This window comes from Phyllostomus discolor, chromosome X (genome assembly GCF_004126475.2).
Source record: "Phyllostomus discolor isolate MPI-MPIP mPhyDis1 chromosome X, mPhyDis1.pri.v3, whole genome shotgun sequence".
Lineage (NCBI taxonomy): Eukaryota > Metazoa > Chordata > Mammalia > Chiroptera > Phyllostomidae > Phyllostomus > Phyllostomus discolor.
In genome coordinates, this window is record NC_050198.1 from 36,839,032 (window position 1) to 36,861,085 (window position 22,054).

Genomic DNA, 22,054 nt, shown 5'->3' on the forward strand with positions numbered 1-22,054 from the left:
TTGATAGTTCTCCAGTCACAGCCATCTATTTACAATGTTTTTGTAGCATTGATCTTGCATGCATTTGTTTATCTTCCATGAACTCAGTGTCAGTGTTATTCTTGTGATATCCATGAAAATGTAAAGAGAATAATTAAATTCTAAAGAATAAGATTTTGTCAGATATAGTTGAGCTTTTGAGGGCCACAAACCATTGTAATAGCTAAGATTTTTTTGTCTTCTACACAAGGATCAATTTTCTCCCCCTTGTTGACAATATCATCCTAGTTGAGAGTACATGATCTAGGATTTGCAGAGTAAAGCAAGAAGATTGGATGGTATATCCACTCTTCTGTACTGGTATATCCAGTACAGTTGGATGGTATATCAACTGTACTGGAAAAGCTTTGGGGAGTTTTAAGTAAGAGAGTGATATAATCTCATTTATATTTTTAAAAGATTACTTATACTATTACACAGAGAATTGAAAGAAAGTCAAACAGACCTTAATTCCTAGTGTAATCATACTTAAGGCCTTATTTTCTTTTCCAAATCTTTTAGTTTTTGAGACAACACTCTTCTCCCTCCGTACTATCAAAGCATCAGGGCATGTGCTTACTGCTTTTATGTTCAGTTTTATTTATTGTTATTCTCTGGAGACATTAGTCACAATCTTTAAAGCTCAGCTATACATTTAAAAGGAGGTCTGAGTCCTGGCTGACCTAGCTCAGTGGATTGAGCACGGGCTGCGAACCAAAGCATCACAGGTTCGATTCCCAGTCAGGGCACATGCCTGGGTTGCAGGCCACGGCCCCCAGCAACCACACATTGGTGTTTCTCTCTCTCTCTCTTTCTCCTTCCCTTCCCTCTCTAAAAGTAAATAAATACTCATTAGCAGTTACTCCCATTATCTCAGCCCCCCACCCCTGCAACCACTAATTTACTTTTTGTCTCTATGGATTTGTCTAACTGTGGATATTTTGTATAAACAAAATCATAAAATATGTCATCTTTTGTCGCTGACTTTCACTTCCCTTAGACCTTAGTTTTCAAGGTCCATCCATGCTGCAGCATGCATCAGAATTCCCCCTTTTCTGTGGCCAAACGGTATTCCATTGTATGGACATACCACCCTCTGTTCCATACCTCAGTCAAAGGACACCTGGGTTGTTTTTACTTTTTTGCTGTTATGAACAATGCTACTGTGAACATTTGCGAACAAGCTGTGATATGAACATGTTTTCAATCCTCTTGAGTATATGCCTAGGAGTGGGGTTGCCATTGCTTAGATCTTAAGTGTACGTTTTGGTGCATTTCATATGAAGCCCTTTTCATACATAAGGTTTTGGCCTGGGCGTAGGACTTGGGTGAACAGTCAGGAACTTATCTCACCAGCAACAGGGTGGTGGATCCAAGTCAGCTGGATATCCCAGCCAGAATCCCACCTGCCTTACTTTTGTCCTCTCTCCCATGCCCTGAGGGGCTCAGTGGTTTCTTCAATTCAAAGATACAATCTATTTAATAACAAGTCACAATTTTAAAAAAAAAATAACAAGTCAGCAGATGGGGCAAAAGAGGTGCCACAAAAGTTTCTTTTGACATTGATTGTAAAATACCTCTTGATTTAAAAATATTAAATTTAGCTCTGGCTGGTGTAGCTCAGTGTATTGAGTGTGGGCTGCGAACCAAAGTATTGCAGGTTCGATTCCCAGTCAGGGTACATGCCTGGGTTGCAGGCCATGACCCCCAGCAACCGCACATTGATGTTTCTCTCTCTCTATCTCCCTCCCTCCCCTCTCTAAAAATAAATAAATAAAATCTTTTAAAAAAAGAATACTTTAAAAATATATTAAATTGTTGGGGGAGAAGGATTATTGCATTTTTGAGCTGGGGAGATTATAGCCTTAAATTTAAAGGTTACCCTCAGAGTCCAGACCATCATATTTATAGAGAAGAAAAAGGAGGGCTGGCTCCACACCTTAAGTAGCAGACACGGGCAAACCCTTATATTGAGGCTTGAAGAGAAAAGTGTAGACACAAGAATGGCAGACAGGACTGGGCTGTGGTCCATTCATGAAACATCTCTGAAGTGGGTTCTAGGGACACTCAGTGGAGGCACAGATTACTCAGTGACATATCAGACACTAAAAATTAAGAATCTGTTCTTTAATGCTCTATACCATGGAGAGGCTTAGGAGCACCAGGTGGCAGAGCCCAGAGAACTCTGGCCTCCAAGTCAAACATTTTTCCTTTCATAATGCCACAAATTACCTTCCTTCCCTGGCCTTGCTTTCTTGATCTGTGACCAACCAATTCTTTTAAATTCTATATTGTTTAAGACCATGAAAGACATTGTTTGGGGAACCGGCTCCCAATTTATGGTTACAGTACATTTTAATTCTCACCTGGTTTGAATAGAAAGTTAGGAAATATTCCAAGGGGTGAACCTCACTGTAATAATTTACAGCTTTTTCATTAGTTTCTCATGCTCTGGTTTTTCCTTCATAGGCAGTGTACACAAAAACAAAAGCAGTAAGAGCCCAAATCCTTCAGCTACTTTTACCCTTGGAAGTTTGTGTGGTTCAAGGATATTAGAACATGTACTATTGTCATTGACACCTACTGTATTTCTCTTCCACCAGATATCTAGTCTAGGATCAAATTATGCAGCTATGCTTCAAAATATAGCCACAATTTAAACATTTCTTATTATACCCACTATCACCAGACTAGTTTAAATGACTGTTAACTGTCTCCTGGAATACTGAATAGTCCCACATTGATCTCCCTTTTTCAATCCTTGTGCCTCACATACACTACTCTCCAGAGTGTCCAGAGTGATCCTGTCAAAATATGAGGCAAATCACATCACACCTCACTAAAAAGAATCAAGTGGCTCCCAAATACACTCAGTGTAAAAGCAAAACTCTGGTACTTCCCTGGCTTAGAAGCTATATGTTTCTGCCTAAACTCACTTCCTGATCTTCCCTACCTTGTACTCAGCTTCAGCCATGCTGGTATCCTCAGTCCTCCTTGAACATGCCAGGACACAAGTGCCCTGGGGGCTCAGCACTTGCTGTTGCTCTACCTGAAATGCTCCTTCCCCGGACAGGCACAGGGCCAGTTCTCTCACTGCATTTACGTCTTTACTCAAAAGTCTTGTTCTCAGTAAGGCTCTCCCCTGGCCTTCCTGTCTATCCAATTTCAGACTCCTGCCTCGCATTTACACCCCGCATTCCTTGCTTTCTTTTTCTTTCCTTCTTAACACCGATAACTGTGAAAATACTTTATGTTTAGTTAGTGTGTTTTGGCTACTGTCTGACACACTAAAATGAAAGTTCCATGAGGGTAGGGTTGTTTTATTTGTCTCTTTTCTGCATTGCCATATCGTAAGTACCCGTGCCTAGAAGACTGCCTGGCAGAGAGCCTGCATGTAGGGACTAATGGTGGGATGCAGATAAATCAAACAAATAGAAAATTGGGGGCAAAGTGAGCCAAAAGGGGAGCTAGACAGTTTTCTCTGTGTCTTGCCCCAAAGCTAGAAACACAGTTGCCTCCAGGGGACAAGTGGACATTTTATTTGAGTGAGACAGGCCAGCTGAGGGCTTGGCCAACTTGAGAGAGCATGCTGAGTGTATAATGGGCTGAGCCCTTCCTCAGACCCAGCTGCTTGTATCCTTGTTGGAATGTGGGCCCTAATCCTCAGTTTATAGTTTTTTAAATAGGTGAGCCAGAAAGAAGAAATCTCCCAAATACGTAAGTAGCTATATAAACATAGAAAACTATGTTAGTAGAAAACAAAACACCAAGATCAAACAAAACATGGCAGCTGACTGGAGTTCGCTCATGGGTGGCCTACAGGTGTTTGTCAGACTCAATTGTGTGAAGTTTGGAAGAAAATTAATCCCTGCTATGGTGAGGTGGGCTTGTCTTGTGTCATTCTTGAAGCAAAGAGCTTCGGGTCATGTTGGGTGGAGAATGAACAGGTATTACTGCCCCTTTCAACTCATGGAGCTCCTTGCTTGCACCTTCCCCTGCTATTCATGAAGTGTGGGGAACTTGGGCAAAGGGTAGTCACGAGAACTCTTCCTTTGAGGGCAAGGGTATATTTTGGTGAAGTGTGGGGTGGGTGAACTACAGAGAGGGTTTTGAGGAAAATGTATGTGGCATGACTAAGGAAAGGCCAAGAGGACAGGAAGAGGGGAACATAGATCCATGTACCAGGACACCATATCTCTGAGGGACTGTATTAGGGTTAATGTGCCCTCCTGCCACCAACCACCACACCTGTGTGTGGCAATACAGAGTCGAAGGAATTCCTTACACCAAGCCACAAATCCCAGCCTGACTGCCCCATGCCATCTATTTCACCTGCAATCAGAGCTGCACACACTGCCATCGATGCTCCCCAGGTGCTTGGGGGAGGGGCAAAACTGGCCAGGCGGTCCCTGTGAAGGGTTAGTAGCTACCTGATTTGTTGACTAGAGCCAACAAAAGGTGCTTCTGGGGGCAGCAGACCTCAATTAGGTGAAGCACTGGGTGGAGCCACCTGTGGTTTCAGGCAACTACTAAAACCAGCATGGACTTTCATGGCGCATTCCCTGGAGAGAAGCAGCAGCCTCCATCCTCTGATGCCCCTCCTCCATAGGAAGGCAGGCTACAGTCCAGCGGGAGGAAGAACAGTGAAGGGACTGCTATACCTGAGTTCAACAAGGTTCGCAGGAATTGTTTATACAGTGTAGGGACAGGAACCAAGATCTTCAGGTCCAAGATTTACTGCACCTGGGTCCTCTGGGAACTGTGAGGCCACCCACAGCCACCCTCAGCTTAAGTATACACTGTCATAACATGTGTTTAGGCTGAGGGTTGGGGGTTCTGCTTTGCACTGTGGCATGAGTTCCCTGAAATAAAAGTTTTAGGTATAAACTTGGCTGCTGCTTAACACTTGAGTCATCCCTGTCAATCCATCTGGTTTCTTTGACATTTGCCACATCTTTTGTGCACAGAGGCAGGGACAGCATTGTGGATACTGTCAGAAGTCCAACTTTTCCCTGCACATTCCCATCTCTCATGGGCCCCCCTGCCCAACACCTCTTTTTCTGCATTCTCACTCCCTGGGTCAGTCTTTCTTCTTAGAATTCCTCCCTCCTCAGTGTCCCTGCTGCTTTGGCCCCTCACAAAGGCATAGACCCTCTCTTTGAGTATCCTTTAGCCTCTCCCCAAATCCCTGACAGCATCGTCTTTCTCCCCCTTGCTCTGGACTCCTGAGCTTCTCTGTGCACCCCCCACCCCACTCAATGTATTCTGTGTTGTCCTCTAAACCCCAAGATCTCCCTCTCCCTCCTTTGTTCTTTACCTCCTTCCAGTTGGGTGCCTCCCCCTCCTAAGACATTCCTCACCCAGGAGACTCCCATTTCTGGCCCCTCCCCACCTCTTCCTGAGCAGTCACCTCCTCTTTCCCCTCCCCCCACAGCCCATCTCTAGTTCCTTCTCCTCCCTCCTCCCAAGACCAGGCCGGCTAAGCCCTATTCCATTTTTAGATGACTGATTATGATACTAGCTGAACTTTGTTCACAGCCTGAATTTACAGCTGTCCCTTCCTTTCATACCCCATCCACCAAACACACCCACTCTGTTCAACATGAGAAAGTGCTTACACACAGCATGTCATGTCCACATACATTTGTATTTTTCAGAACAAAACAACAGTTATGCTGGCAAAGATGCTGAATTAATGGGGACTCTTAAACTCCCAATACACTGAAAAGCGACATCATTTTGCATGTCTACAAAGTATACATTTGTCCTCACAAATGTGGTCAATTGTACCCTAACAGTTAGGACTTTTTCACCAAATCATAGACATAGATATGGAAGTCATCATCAAACTTGATGAAATACACAGAGGGTTTGGCTTCCACTTGGTGAATGACCATGCCGATCCGTTTGGAGCCATCTTCTTTGGTATATTCCACATGTTTACCTATCAGGCCATCTACAACTCCTCCTGGTTCCCTCTCTGCTGGAGGAGATTCACTGGACTCTGGCATGATACGGAGGTCTCCTTCTTTGTAATCATCTAGAAGCTGGTACATGTACAAGACAGGGTCTTTCTCATAGGTGATATAAAACCAGGCTTTCATGATTGGTGCTTGGGCTAGGACCATGCCTCTCCATTCATCCTTAGAACCATGCTCGCCCTCAAACATATGTTCCACAGCTTTACCAATTATGGTATTTGCAAGGTTTGCATCACTGACTTGAGACGATGCCACCCTGTCAGAAAGAATTTTAAGAGACAAAACTCTTTCATCTCTGTGAAGTTCCAGTCCATAGACACAGTCAATTCCGTCATATTTCACCAGATAAAGAGAAGGATTTATAGGCACCTGATCCAGAACGGTTCCTTTCCACTGGGTGATGGGCTCATTGCCTTCCTTCCATCCATGTGAAATTCTACAGCCCACGAGGTTCCTGCGGGGCTGGGATGAAGGTCTGCCCCTCTGCTTCTTTTGGAAGGTTTTCTTCTTCGTCATGATTGCAGACCCAGTGGCCCGTCCCGCTGGTGCCCTGGTTTGTTGCCCTTGGGCTTCCTGTGCATTGGAGGTCTTCATGCCTACAGCGGGAGGAGAGAAGATAAGAGGAGAGAAGGTAAGAAGGCATTCGTTATGCCGTAAGGCGAAGTTTTCCCCATAGCGATGTCTCTGTGCACCCTGTGCTGGCAACTAAATCTTCCCTGTGAGCCTGGAACTGATGCTGGAGATCCCGGTGGTGTGCCAGCAAGTGCTCTCCCCCTGCCCCCCAACCCTCGTCCCCTCAGGTTCTTTTAGGCTGCAGGGAAGGGCAGCAGCAGGCAGCGGTGCTGGCTGGGGTTAGGAACTCCAAAGGGGCGGGGGTGGGGGGGATAGGCTACCTCCTTGTTCAGACCCTGCTCCCTCCACTGCCCGCCACTGGTGCCCACTCTCTAAATTGCCTGCAAAGCGCCTATCCCTCCCCAGCTTTGACCCGCAGGCAGTCACTATCCCCCAGCCCCCGAATGCCCCAGCCTGTCGCCCATACACCCCCTGACAACCGCCACTTGCTTTCTTGGCACCCAGCGCCCTCTCTTCAATTTCTTGCCTGTCTCCTTAAAGCCACCCCTTTTCCTATAGCCCATCGCACTTTCCCACCCCAGCCTCACTCGGACTCGGTGTCCACCCCTATCTCCTGCAAGAGTCCACCTCATCTCCCTTCTCCATCCTGGTACCCACCAATGGCCTTGGCTTGCCTGGCGTCCACCGCTCGGGATCGCGGGCCTCACGTGCCCAAATCAGACACTTCGCTCCTGCGTGCGCTGTGAGCCTGTGAGGAAAGACGATCAGCAGGCGCCGAGCTGGGAGCTTGCTGAAGCTGCTTGGAGAGAATCCGTAGACGAGGAGCGTGTCTAGGAGGCTGCTGGGCACGCCAAGAGGATGGTGGCTGTGTCTCCAGCACTGTGCTTGCGGGCCCTCTGCCTCCTTGTCCGTGGCAGACACCCCTCTGCCACATCGGGATCCCACCAGCCGCTACTGCTGCAGCAGTCTCCTCCCTCTTTCCGCGTAAGACTAAGCTGTTACTTTTTTGTCAGCAAAGCGGCCTCCTTTCTGAGCTATACACTGCACAAGCAGCCTTCTTTACCTAGGAAAAAAGGCTAGGCTTCTCCTCCCTGATCCAGAATTCACACCTGTCTGACCTGTTGGTGGTCCTTTTTCCTTCTGTTCATCCCTCCACACTTCCATCCTCTCAGGCTCTCTAGCTCCACCCCTCAGTTCCCTAGTAGAGTAGTTTTCCATTTTCAACACATTCCTCACATATTTGCATACACACATATTTTCACAGAAATACCTTACCTTACTCAAAATATATATGGATAAAGTAATCCTTTATATTTATTCACAAACAATATATGTGCATCATAAGTACATTTTCTACATATATTGGCAGATATTCATATTCATAAACAGATAATTCCAAGTATACACTTCTACCCAGTCACAACATAGAGACATAATTCTCTGTATATACATTCAGATGCACACACATACAAAATAAGAGTTTCTTGAGAGCAAGGGTAGTCCCCTCTTAAACTTGGAGACCTAATTTTGGAGAAATAAAGCTTAACTTAGAGAATTATTCTCAAATATAATTGTAATTTATAGGAAACCATATCTAGTTTTGCATACAGTGGCATTCATTTTGAATATTTTTGCATTCTTTTTTGTTACTTATAGTTTTTTGTCCATAGTGCACCATAATCCTGTAAAATATCAATATTATTATCAATATTATTATGGTGCTGTATCAAGCAGAACATTATCAGTTACATGCAAATCGGGAGCTATCTCAAACTGATTTAAAATCAAATGAATTTATTGGCTACTTATTTGAAATATCTAGTGAGTGTTAGACTGAATCAATGTGCTCAGTGTTATGGGATGAATTCTGTTTCTTCTAAGTTCATGTTGAAGTTCTAGCCCTCAACACCTCACAATGTGAAAATATTTGGAGGTATGGGTTTTAAAGAGGTAATTAGGGTAAAATGTGGTCACATAGGTTGGCCTTAATCTAAAACCAGTGATGTTCTTTTAAGAAGAAAAGATTTGAGTTTTTATATATTTTTGGAGATCAAACCCTTGTCTGAGGTATCATTTGCAAATATGTTTTCCCATATAGTTGGTTCCCTTTACATTTTACTGCTGTTTTCTTTAGCCACGAAGAAGCTTTTTATTTTGATGAGGTCCTATTTGTTTATTCTTTCCTTTATGTCCCTTGCTCTAGGGGACATGCCAGTGAAAATATTGCTTAGTAGAATATCTGAGACTTTCCTGCCTATGTTCTCCTCTAGGACTTTTATGGTATCATGACTTATATTTGAGTCTTTTATCCACCTTGAATTTATTTTTGTGTATGGTGTAAGTTGGTGGTCGAGTTTATTTTTTATTTTTTATTTTTGCATGTAGCAGTTCAGATCTCCTAACACCATTTGTAGAAAAGGCTATCTTTACTCTATTTTATGCTTCTGTTCCCTTTGTCAAATATCAATTGATCATACAGACGTGGGTTTATTTCTGAGCTCTCTATTCTGTTCCTTTGGTCTATGTGTCTGTTCTTATGCCAGTACCATATTGTTTTGATTAGAGTAGCCTTGTAATATAGTTTGATATCAGGTATTGTGATCCCTCCCACTTTGTTCTTCTTTCTCAAAATTGCTGCAGTTCTTCAGGGTAATTTATGGTTCCATATAGATTTTTGAAATGTTTGTTCTATATCTGTGAAATGTTTCATTGGCATTTTAATAGGGATTGAACTGAATGTACAAATTACTTTGGGTAGTATGGACATTTTGAGGATGTTAATTCTTGGAATCCATGAACACAGTTTATACTTCCATTTATTTGTATCTTTTTAAATTTCCTTCTTCAGTGTTGCATAGTTTTCTGAGTATAGGTCTTTTACCCCCTTGATTAGGCTTATTCCTAGGCACTTTATTTTCCTTGTTGCTATAGCAAATGGTATTTTTTTCCCTGATTTCTGATTCTGATATTTCACTGTTGGTATATAAAAATGCCTTCGATTTCTGAATATCAACTTTGTATCCTGCTGTTTTGCCCAATTCACACACAACTCTAGTCTAGGAAGACAAACAACCCAATGAAAAAATCAGCAAAAGACATGAAATGACAGTTCTCCAAGGAGGACATTCAGAGGGCCCAGAAACATTTGAAAGGATATTCAGCATCACTAGCCATCAGAGAGATGCAATTTAAAACCACAATGAGATACCACTTCACATGAGTCAGAATGGCCATCATTAACAAATCAACAAACAAGTGCTGGAGAGGTTGTGGAGAAAAGGGAACTCTAGTGAACTGTTGATGGCAGTGCATACTGGTGCAGCCACTCTGGAAAACAGTATGGAATTTCCTCAGAAAACTAAAAATGGAACTGATTTTTGCCCCAGTGATTCCACCATTGGGATTATACCCCAAGAATCCTGAAACACCAATTCAAAAGAACACATGTACCCCAATGTTCATAGCAGCAAAATTTATAATAGCCAAATGCTGGAAGAAACCTAAGTGCCCATCAGTAAATGAGTGGATAAGAAAAACTGTGGTACATTTACACAATGGAGTACTATACAGAAGCAAAAAAAATAAGGAATTCCTGCCTTTTGCAATGGGGTGGTTGCAAATGGAGGCTATTATGGTAAGTGAACTAACAAGTCAGTAAAAAACAAATACCATATGATTTCACTTACAAGGGAAATCTAATGAACAAAATTAATGAGCAAACTAGAACCAAAGGCATGTAAATATGGAACAGACTGACAGTGTGGCCAAATGGGAGGGGGGAGGGGGAGAATGGTGGAAAGTAAGGGTAGGGACTAGTCAAAGAATGTGTATGAAGGACCCATGGACATGGACAACAATGTGAGGATTAACTGTGGGATTGGAGAGTGGGCTGGGTAGAGGAGGGTGAGGGGGAAAATTTGGGACAACTGTAGTACAATAACAATAAAAATAAAATAAAATATATAACATTTTCCCCAGGAAAGCAAATCTACTAATGCTTTAAAAAATGTTATAAAAAGAAAAAAACATGCAAATAATGAAAAATAATGAGATGGAATTCATCTCAGTACAGTCCAGTGCTTGGCTGCAGGCCTCTCCTTTGGGATATACCCCTGGTAATGTCAGATGGTGTCCTAGTGTAGCCCTTCACAGCCTGTTCAGGCTACAAATTATCCAGTCTGTGGATGTCTCCTTTAAGCTTATTTACATCTAGGATGGTCCTTGCTGCTCTGCCCTGATGGCTTTTCATCAGTATAAGGCCCAGGGGTGGGTCACCCAACATCAGAAAGCACCACAGCTACCACTTCCACCTGCCTCTAGCTGAGGTCCTGCCATTAGTCTTAGCCTCGCTGCTGACTCATCTGTTTCTGGGAGGGCTTCAGGTGCTATCTGGAGGATGGAACCCCTGGATCTCCCCTTGGAGGCACTGTTCAGACTTCAGGGAAGATGGTGTATATGTTCCCTGGCCCTGCACCACACATCTTGGTCTGTCCCAGACTATTTCCTATAATGAATAATTTCTCATGAGTTAGTTGTTTGTTTCATATTAGGGGCATATCTGTGTAAAATGGGCAGCTCTTTCTTTCCTGGTGCTGATGGCAGCTTTGTATAAGGCTTGAGGCTGGGTGGGGTCCTGAGTTCCCCTTGCTGCAGCAATTTTAGCACTCTCTGCCAAGCTAGTTTCAGTGGAATAGGGCCTGAGGAACCAGCATATCTTGTTACAGCTGAGAAAAGTTCACAAAGGTCCCCCTTGGTATCTCCCTTTCTTTACCCTGTGCATATGCACCCAGCAGGGGGCTCCTAAGCCTGGCAGGACTGTTCAGCAGGAGGGGGATGGGTATGCCTTTCTCTTCTCAGGTGTTTTTAATATGCAAGTGTTGGGGTGGGGGTGTGGAAGGTATGCCTTGATGTAAAGAATCTCTGGCACTCAACTCTTACCCATCTCTCTCTCTGCCCATTACCTTTGCAGGACACAAAATCCAGAACTCTGTGTGCTGTGTGTCTCCCAGCCTGCTAGCTAAGCTGGGCATGGCCCAGCAAACCCCTTGTTGCATAGCTCTCTGAACTCCCTGCCCAACTGGATTCAGTAGGAAATGCATTTTCACTCTGGTCTCTTTGCTAGAAGTGCAGCTGCATGTGGGGTCTTTGCCCAGCCACATTTCAGCTCCTTTTTAAAAGTATGTGGTACCCATACTGCAGTACTGAGTCGCTGTCTGATTCTCTGTGCATACCCCATCCCCTAAAAGCAAAATGGCTCTCACAGTCACAGCTGGCTGCAGCCTGCCAGTGCCTCTGACAGACTGAGGTGCGGCAACCTGATTGTTTTTAGGAGATTGAGTCCCTATGTAAACCTCTGCAGGTTGGTGCTCCCATAATGGACGTGCTGTTCACTATGTGTGTAGCTTGGGTCTCACAGACTTCATATATCCTTCCAAGTTTCTCTCAGTTAGAGTTGTAGATCCCTGTGCAGGACTAGTGCCCCCTGCTCCAAGATTGGAGAGAGCTCCAAAGCTGTGATTTCTGTCTTGTCCCTCCATTGCTGTAGGTATCACACACAGGGTGTTTCCCCTTCAACATATAACATTTCTTTACTGGATGGTACAAATTGTCTTCTGTACTCCTTGGCTTCAAAACTTCATATCAACTAAGATTCTGTTTATTGATTGGGTTAATTGTCTGAAGATCAGCTGAAAATCTAAGTTTGGGGCAAGAGCAAGTGGACTCAGTTTCCACCTACTCAGCCTCCACCTTAGGGTCTGCAAACCCCAAAGTTTTTAAGGTAAGGTATATTTGTCATACAATATCTTTTTTCCTTGTCCTTATCTATTATTTTCTCAAACTAACCTCCATGTCTTGCCATTTACCTTTGAGAGCCCATTGCCTACAAGTTTCAGATTCCTGTCTTTCTTTAAAATAGTTATTATACCTAAGGTTCACCCAGAAATCTTTATAATGTCACAGCAATGTCTTCATTTCCCACATGTTAACTGAACTATACATATATCCATAAATTTCAGTTAAGTTCATCAAGCTGAGTGTATATAATGACATTACATGTTGCTGTGGTACAAACTCAATATGGAAAAAAAAACAAGAACTATATACCATATCCATGGTTTTTGGTCACTGGACTGGCAATATACTTCTAAAGCAAAAGTTTTTAGGGGCCAATTACAGTGATCTTTAACAAAGGGGAAAGGTTATTAATGTCCAAAACTATCTCTGTCATTGCCTTTTCTCACCATTGCAAAACTCACCTTGGTTTGCTGCACCTGGAAATAAGGGAAACTTCTCATCATGGCAGAATTGTCCATTGAAAGACTGACTTGAGCTGGGATTACTGGTCTGGATGTGATAATTGTGCACTCTGTTCAGTAGTCCTATTGGAAGAATGTGTAGCCAGTCAATGTATGTTTGTGGACTTCCTAGTCATATGTTTAGTTCCTTAAATGACTACTTCTCACCAAGTGATAGAAAAGTATATCCAATATAAGTCTTTTTTTGGATAAGTATATCCAATCGAAGTCTTTTTAATTTATTATACATGTGCAGATGCAACATAGATCTATAATACCTTAGCTTTTTGTTGGAGAGATTGACTCAATGTTTATAATAACAAAGCCATGTGTAGGGGGGCATTCTGTATGTTGGGTGTTTTTCACCACAGTTTGTTAACTATAATGCTTTAAAAAAACAAAACAAAACAGTGCTACCCTAGATGGTGTGGCTCAGTGGATTGAGCACTGGCCTGTGAACCAAAGGGTTGCTGGTTTGATTCCCAGTCAGGACACATGCCTGGGTTGTGGGCCAGGTCCCCAGTGGTGGGTGCATGAAAGGCAACCATCCATTGATGTTTCTCTCCCTCTCTCCTTCCTTTCCCATCTGTCTAAAAATAAATAAATAAATCTAAAAAAACAGTGCTAATGGGTCCTTTTATTCCAACTATATATTACTTCTTTCCCACCCTATCTTATATTGAGCCATGCTAGTATGTCTTGCCAAATGGGTTGTGCTATAGACTGAATCATGTTTCTTCAAATTAATATGTTGAGGGTAGAAAGAAGGATAATGGGGGAAATTGGGGGAAGGGTCATAAAAGAACAAGGAACATGTATAAAGGACACATGGACAAAGCCAAAGAGGGGTAAGATCTAAGGTGAGAAGTGAGGATGGATGGGGTGGGGGAGAGTGGATGGGGGAAAATGGAGACAACTGTATGTGAACAACAATAAAATAAACAAATGAAAATTTAAAAAAATTAAAAAATGTTGAGGTCTTAACTCCCAGTGTGACATTTGGAGATGGAGCCTATAGTAGATAATATGGGTTAGATGAGGTCATGAGGGTTGGGCCTTTATGATAACATTAGTGTCCTTATAAGAGGATGGAGAGACACCAAAGCTCTGTGTCTACTATGCAAGGACTCAGCAAGTAGGCAGCCATCTGAAAGCCATAAAGAGAGCTCTCACTATGAACCATATTGCCTGACACCTTGATCTTGAGCTTCTAGCTCCCAGAATTGTGAGAAATAAGTTTACATTGTTTAAACCACCCAGTATATGGTATTTTTGTTATGGCAGCCCTAGCAGGCTCATATAGATTGTGATCTTAGTGATGGGTCTTGAACAATTCATTATCCTTCTGGATCAGCAAACCCCTTTCCAGGCATGTATGTCTGTGCTGGATCTTAACCTGTTTCAAACAGCCAATTTATTTAAATATCACACTAATTGTAACTCCTTGCCAAATTCATAAATGTACCCGTTTCCCATTGTTGGAAGTACTGGAGGGTTGGATTCTCAGCGTGTTAAAACCTTCTTTCCCTTCAGTTGTAGGTTATCCCTTGATTTCTATAGAGAGAACTAAGCTAAGAACTGGAGTTCATTATCAGGAGTCTAAATTATTTGTTCTACCATGCCCAAGAGTTTGGGATACTGAGCTTTGTGTGTACACACCTCAATACTTGAGATACTTCAGAGTTGAACTCAGGGCTTTTGGATTCTCCAGCAGAAAAAAAAATCATTTCTACTGAGGTACAGATAGGGCATTCACCTATTTTGGGAGATGGTCTCTGGCTCAGTGAAAGCAATTTCTCAAAGAAGCAAACTCAGAAGTATTTGGTAACAGGCAAGAAAGTGCCACCTGTATTTATATCCGTAGACTCTGAAGGAGCTCCTGAAGGGTGGTCCAAGATCAATGGTTTCAGCTAGAGAAGGGTACTACCAAACCTTGGACTCATTAATTCATGTCAATAGAGCTTGGCTGTGGCCTCAGAAAATCTGCAAAAAAATGATGGGAACATACCCAATCAACTCTTTGGGGTGCCACTGACTCTAGACTTCCTGAAGGTATTGTTGGTCAGAGGCAAGTACACAGAGGGGATTGAGATCTATACAGATAGAATTTCAAAGAACTAGAAAGGTTTCTTAACCTTTCTTGGTATTCTTAAGCTGATGGAAAATCCCTTTAAGAATCACTTTTCCTCTAGATAAGATCTTTGTAATTTCCTCCAGTGATTATATTTTAGGAGATCATTGTATTTGGCTTGATTGTAAAGCAAATTTTTAAAAATAATATGTGAAATTGTGAATTGACAGGTATGCAAGTGTAGTGATTTTAAGTGATTACTAGAAAAAGTTCCACTGAACAGATGCTGTAACTGCTTGTATTGAGACTTCTGATTAAAATATATCTTTATACAAGAGTTTGCCTGCATTATAACTCTGGTTAAAATAACTTTAAAAATAATAAACTAATAAATAATTGTTTAAAGTAATTTAAATTATTTGTTGAAATGCATTCAATATTTAAAAGTAATTGGCTCCCTTTGGAAATGACTTCATTCTTTTTCCCTAAATGATAATAGTTAATATCCTAGGTCTAGATTCTAGACTGTACAGCTTAAGCCCTCCTAGAATTCAAACTTTACTGTTATGAATCATCTGAAGGTCTTATTAAAATTCAGATTCTGATTAAGTAGGTCTAGAGTAGGACCTGAGATTCTGCATTTCCAACAAGCTTCCAGATGATGCCCATGCTGCTGGTTTATGGACCTCACTTTGAGTAGCAATGGGTAGTTTACATTAAATAGCTTCTTGACCAAACATAACTGGAGTAGAATGTCTCCTAAAGAGTTTCATTTCATTAGTATTTTCTCGGTCTGAAAAAAACCTAGTTCTGGAAACTATAAGAAGCTAGAAGAGGTTATTACCTGGGTTTCTCTAGCTATTGCACCAACATCTGAGATGTGTTATGATATGCCTTATTTTATAAATATGTGCATATTATTTGAGTACATGAGACACAGGAGTGATGGGTATCTATAAATGAAAGTCATTAAGCTTAAATGTATTGGTCTTGTTTAATCCAATATCTTAAAGAATTGGGCTTTAAAATTGTGTCTCTTCCAACAGCATGGATGAACCTGGAGGGTACTATGCTAAGTGAAGTAAGCCATTCAGAGAAAGACAAATGCCATGTGATTTCACTTACATGTGGAATCTCATGAAAAAAACAAACTGATGACCAAAACAGGAACAGACTCATAGATACAGAGAGCAGACTGACAGTTGTCAGAGGGGAGGAGGATTTGGGGGCTGGGTGAAATAGGCGAAGGGATTAAGAAAAAAAAAAAAAAAAAGACAAAAGACACAAACAACAGTGTGGTGATTACTAGAAGGAAAGAAGGTGGGGGAAACTAGAAGAGGGTAAAGGGGGGATAAATGGGGATGGAAGGAGACTTGATTCTGTGTGATTTGGTAAACACACAATATACAGATCATGTGTTATAGAATTTACACTTGAAATCTATATAATTTTATTAACCAATGTCACCCCAATAAATTCAATAAAATTTTTTTAAAAATTTGCTTCATGCTCCCACTAAAAGTAATATGAAATACTAATGCACCCACACACACATTTTAGGGTGGCCTCAAAATGTTTTCATTACAAGTTCATGTACTTGCAATGAATGTGTTTCTGTACTGTTATTACTGGTATTTTTTAAATAAATGGTTACATCAATCTTTTACATTGATCCAGTGAAATAAAAAAACCATGACTGGCCCTGGCTGGTGTGGCTCAGTAGATTGAGTGCCAGCCTGAGAACCAAAGGGTTGCTGGTTTGATTCCCATTCAGGTCACATGCCTGGGTTGCAGGCAGGATCCCCAGTTGGGGATGTGTGAGAGGCAGTCACACATTGATATTTCTCTCCCTTTCTTTCTCCCTCCCTTCCCCTATGTCTAAAAATAAATAAATAAAATATTTAAAAAATATTCTTTAGAATGGAAGGGCAGATAAGGTGCTTTCCAGACAAGGTAGAGTTAAGGGAATTCATCATCACCAAGCTCTTATTATGTGAAATGTTAGAGGGACTTATCTAAGAAAAGGAGGAAGATCAACACTATTAACAGTAAAATGACAACAAACTCACAACTATCAACAACTGAATCTAAAAAAAAAACAAAGCAGACAATTAAAAGAGAAACGAAATCACAGAAATGGAGATCACATGGAACGTCATCAGTGGGGAGGGGAAAGGGAGAATGCGGGAAAAGGTACAGGGAATAAGAAGCATAAATGGTAGTTACAAAACAGACAGGGGGAGGTTAAGAATAGTATAGGAAATGGAGAAGCCAAAGAACTTATATATGTTCAATCCATGGGCATGAACTAAGGCAGGGTGGGGGGAATGCTGGAAGATGGAGGGGCAGGGCAGAGGGGCATAAAGGTGAGAAAAAAATGGGACAACTGTACTAGCATCATCAATAAAATGTATGTAAAAAAGGAATTTAAAATAATTCTGGTTTTGAACTTGAATTTCTATTCTACACTAATCACAAAATTTTATCCTAATGTGATATATTTTTATGCCTAAATATTTTCACTGTTTCATACTGCTTTGCAACAAAAACAAATAAGCATATTAAGATTTAAAGTGATCATAAAGTACTGAGTTAAAATATTTCTTTTGGATGAATTATTGCAATTATTGTATACAAATATTTACAATGGCATAACAGTATTATAAATATATATTTTTAAAAGATCATAAACATTAAGTGAAAATGCATTTTGATGTGGCTTATATTTTTCTTTTTTCTTAATAAATTAATTTATATGCCCATTAATGATTATAATTTATTGCTAGAATGAGACAGAATTTGGAATTAATACTAGCTCTATCTCTCATTGTATAAATTTAATACTTCTTCACATATATAAAAAATGGTACTAGAAGAAAATTTGATATAACAATATTAGTCAGTTCTCTAAATTTCAAGAGATATGACAAAAATACTTAGTGATCTTTCATAAACATTTATTTTAAACAATCTACTAGTGAGGCAACTTAAAGGCTTCCTTTGATTTTGTTGAAAGCAATTAATTGTAAACCATCTGGCTTGAAAAATGATCTGTTACTCACTTAGAGTCAATCAGTTTTTCTTGAAATTAATATTTTAAAAATAGTTTTACATTTACAGAAAGTTGTAAAGACTGTATAAGTTCCCATGCAATCTACACCCAGTTCCCCTATAAGTAACATTTTTAACATCAGTATTGTACATTTGTCACAATTAATAAACAAATATTGATAATCATTATTGTCCAAATCCACACTTTATTCAAATTTTCTCAGTTTTTACCTAATGTTCTTTCTCTGTTTCTGGATTCTATCTAAGATGCCACATCACATTTAATTGCCTTAGGATCCTCTTGCCTGTAATGATTTCTTAGACTTTCCTTCTTTTGTTGACCTTGAAAGTTTTGAGGAATATTTATGTATGTTGTAGAATATCCACCACAGTTATAGTTTGTGATTTTTTTGTAATTAGATCTGGAGTTATGGGTTTTGGTAGCAAGAACATAAAGGTAAATTTCCATTCTCATCACATTATATCAAGGGTACATAATATCAAGACTTATCACTGTTGATGGTTGATGTTAACTTTGATTACCTGACTGAAGTAGTGTTTACCCAGTTTCTCCATTGTGAATTTCAATCTTTTTCTCCCATTATTCCTTAGAAGAATATCACTACTTACAGACCACTTTTAAGGAGTGGGAGTTATGCTCCACCCCTTTAATCTACAACATTACTTTAAATTTTTCTGAATGGTATATTTTTCTTTCTTTCTTCTTTCTTTCTTTCTTTCTTTCTTTCTTTCTTTCTTTCTTTCTTTCTTTCTTTCTTTCTTTCTGTCTTTCTTCATTTATCACTTTCTGTCTCAGTATAGATTCATGGATCTTTATTTTATACTTTGGGTTATAACCAAATACTACTTTATTTCGCTGATCTAATAGTCTAGCTTTGTCTACCAAGAGTTCTTCAGTTCACTCCTGTGTCCTGTTAACACACTCCCATCATTTTGGCTTTTGTTTTTGAGCAATTTCTTTCAGACAGTATAAGAAGCTACAGGCTTAACTTGTATATTATAGATCCTAATCCTGGAATCAGCAATTTCTCAAGAGAGCCTAGATTCCTTTTATTTTAAAATGGTATTCGATTATTATCAAAAAGACAAGAAAAACAAGTGCTGGATAGGATGTGAAGAAAAGAGAACCTTCACACAATGCTGGTGGGAATGTAAGTTAGTGCAGCCACTATGGAAAACAGTATGGAGATTCCTCAAAAAATTAAGAATAAAACACTATATGATCCAGCAATCCCTCTTTTGGGTACCCAAAACAATTTTTGAAATTTTTGAAAACAATTATTTGTAATGGTAAATGTATCCCTATATTCATTACAGCATTATTCACAATAGCCAAAGCATGGAAACAACCTAAGTGTCTGTTGATGGATGATTGGATAAAGAAGATGTGATATGTATATATACAATGGAGCACTACTCAGTCATAAACGATGAAATATTTCCATTTGGGACAACATGATGGGTCTTGAGGATATTCTGCTAATGAAATAAATCAGATGGAAAAGGACAAGAATGGTACAATTTCACTCATATATGGGATATAAAACAAAAAATAACAAATAAACAAAATATACAAATTCAGATACAGACAACAGAATGGTGGTTACCAGAGGGGAAGGGTGGTGAAAGGCTGAAGAGAATAAGGTGGTCAAATATATGGTAATGTAAGGAGGCTAGACTTTGGGTAGTGAGCACACAATAGTATACAGGTGTATTATAAAGTTGTACATCTGAAATTAATATAATTTAGCCAATATCACCTCAATAAATTTAATTTAAAAATTGTGTTAGAAGGAAGATTTCAGTAGTTCGTGTGCTTACTGCTGAGGGAGCGTCATTTCTTCTAGGATCTTCAGCTGATAGAGAAAGGAAATATATGCGTGTGTCTGTATTTATAAAATATGTAACCATTTGCACCTAAATCAAGCTAAAATGAAGTTATACTAATGTATTCAAATGAAAATAATTACCATGTGTATTATTCAGTTCTTGCTTGTCTGTAACTTCTCACTACAACAGTGAGAAACCTGACTCCCAACATACACCTAATAATTTTTGAATTGTTCAATTCCAACTCTCTGGCAAGCCCAGTATCTATCTGGGTCATGGCCAGTTGGCCCACCTCTTCTGCCAGTTCTAGGTGCCACCAGGATCCCCCAAATTATCTGGCACTGCCCCAGCGGGCAACCACTGCCCCAGCTTGGTTATGCCACCGGCAGTGTCTTCATTTTCTTTTTATGTTGTTTGGTGTAGTGTATAGAAACACCATGGGTTTTTGTGTGTTAATTTTTCTTTATTCATTTATTAGTTGTACTTATTATTTCTGACTATTTTTTTGCAAAGTCTTTTGGGTTTTCTACATATGAGATCTCATCATGTGGAATTAGTTATCATTTTACTTCTTTCAGATGTGAATGTCTTTGTTTTTTTCTTCTTGCCTTATTTCTCTGGCTATGAATCTCAGTATTATATTGAATGCAAGTGTCAAGAATGGGCATCCTTGTCTTATTTCTAGACATAAAGGAAAAGCTTTCAGTGTTTCACCATTAAGTATAATTAGGCTTTTTTATATGGCTTTTATTATGTTGAAATAACTAGTTTGCTGACTTCTTAAATAGAGTGTTCAATTTTTAAATGCTTTTCTGTATCTATTGAGATGATCATGTGACTTTTATTTTTGTTCCTTTACTGTGGTATGACATTGATTGATTTTAGTATGTTGCACCATTTTTGTCCCAAGGTCATAGTATACTATCATTTTAATGTTCTATTCAATGAGATTTGTTAGTATTTTGATGATAATTTGTATTAATATTTATAAGGGATATTGGTCTATTGTTTTGTCTGACTTCAGTATTATGGCATTACTGGCCTCAAAGAATGAGTCTGGAAGTATTCCTGTTTCCAGACAAGGACTGGCCAGAAGCAGGTCTGCCTCAGGCCAGCCTGTAGTGTGTGGGCCTTTGACATCAAGTAGGAAAGATTTCACAAGTCCATGTGATTTTGAAAGTACACTTATTAAAACTGGAGACAGTGAAACAAAAGAAAGGGCTTTTGGTAGAAGCAACAGGAGAGCAACAGGAGAGAGCCTAGTCAGTACTCTGCTTTGGCTCTCTAGAAACATTATAGGAAAGGGGTGAGACAAGTCAGGGCTGCTCACTGGGAAGTCAGAGAAAAGGGGGGCTTAGAGACACGATCGGGGGTAAACCTGGATCGAACTGCCACTGCCCATGACTACCCTGGCTGCAAGTCTTGTTGGGACCCTTACAGTCTAGAAAGTAAAAAGTTCGTGCCCTGGAAAGTACATAGGCGAGCTCTAGAGCAAGCCCGTACTAATATCCTTTGTTTTGGGGGTTTTATCTCCTGTGGGTGAGAATCTTAGGGCAGGGTTTCAGTAGAATATTCATCAGCTTTCCATGTCAATTTTCAATATACCGGTGCATCAAAATGAGCATATAGGGGAGTTTGGGATTGTTCTTTGGCCTGCTTTATTGTGTTATTTTAATCTTGGGTCTGTCTGGCTTTAATGGAGTTTTTGTTATTTGTTCCCTTGATTTCATCTGTCCTTGGGTTTAGCCAGCACAAATGATATTAATTGGGTCTTTGTTCTCTATCTGCCCCCAACCCCAATCAGGGTGATTTAAACTATGTGTTCTCTGGTTAGGGAGGAAAAGTACAAACCACTTGTTTTCAAGTGTCCTTGATTAAAGAAGATTAGGTCTTGTGATTCGCCAGCTGGCTGTAAGTTGTTCAAATTGTTTGGCCTTGTTTAATTTTCTTATTTCAGTTTCCCCATTTAACTTGCCCAGGAGTTTTACTAGCTTCTTAATAGTCTGCCTCATTCCTACTTCATTTTGGGGGAAAGATTTTTAGAAGAATTTTAATTTTTCCTTCTTTAAATGTTTGGAAGAATTCAACAGTGAAAGCATCTGGTCTTGGGCTTGACTTTGTTGGGTTTTTTTTATTATTTTATTGTTGTGCAAGTACACTTGTCTGCATCTTTCCCCCACCACTCCCGCCAATCCCAGCCATCCCCACCTTAC

The 22,054-nt window shown here is 40.3% G+C and overlaps 1 protein-coding gene across 1 annotated transcript; it reads right to left on the reverse strand.

The window, feature by feature from the left end:
- Window positions 1–5,646: 5,646 nt before the first annotated feature.
- LOC114504782 (spindlin-2) lies at window positions 5,647–7,546 on the reverse strand. The gene is made up of 2 exons (XM_028522647.2): window positions 7,230–7,546; window positions 5,647–6,595 (listed from the first exon to the last, which is right to left on the reverse strand). Exon 2 carries the CDS (start codon window positions 6,591–6,593, stop codon window positions 5,817–5,819), a length of 777 nt encoding a protein of 258 aa, XP_028378448.1. The 5' UTR covers window positions 6,594–6,595; window positions 7,230–7,546; the 3' UTR covers window positions 5,647–5,816.
- Between the last annotated feature and the right edge of the window lie 14,508 nt (window positions 7,547–22,054).

What these genes read in the sequence shown, in the direction of transcription:
- LOC114504782 (XM_028522647.2), bottom strand. Translation starts at nt 6,593, where the DNA reads ATGAAGACCTCCAATGCACAGGAAGCCCAAGGGCAACAAACCAGGGCA.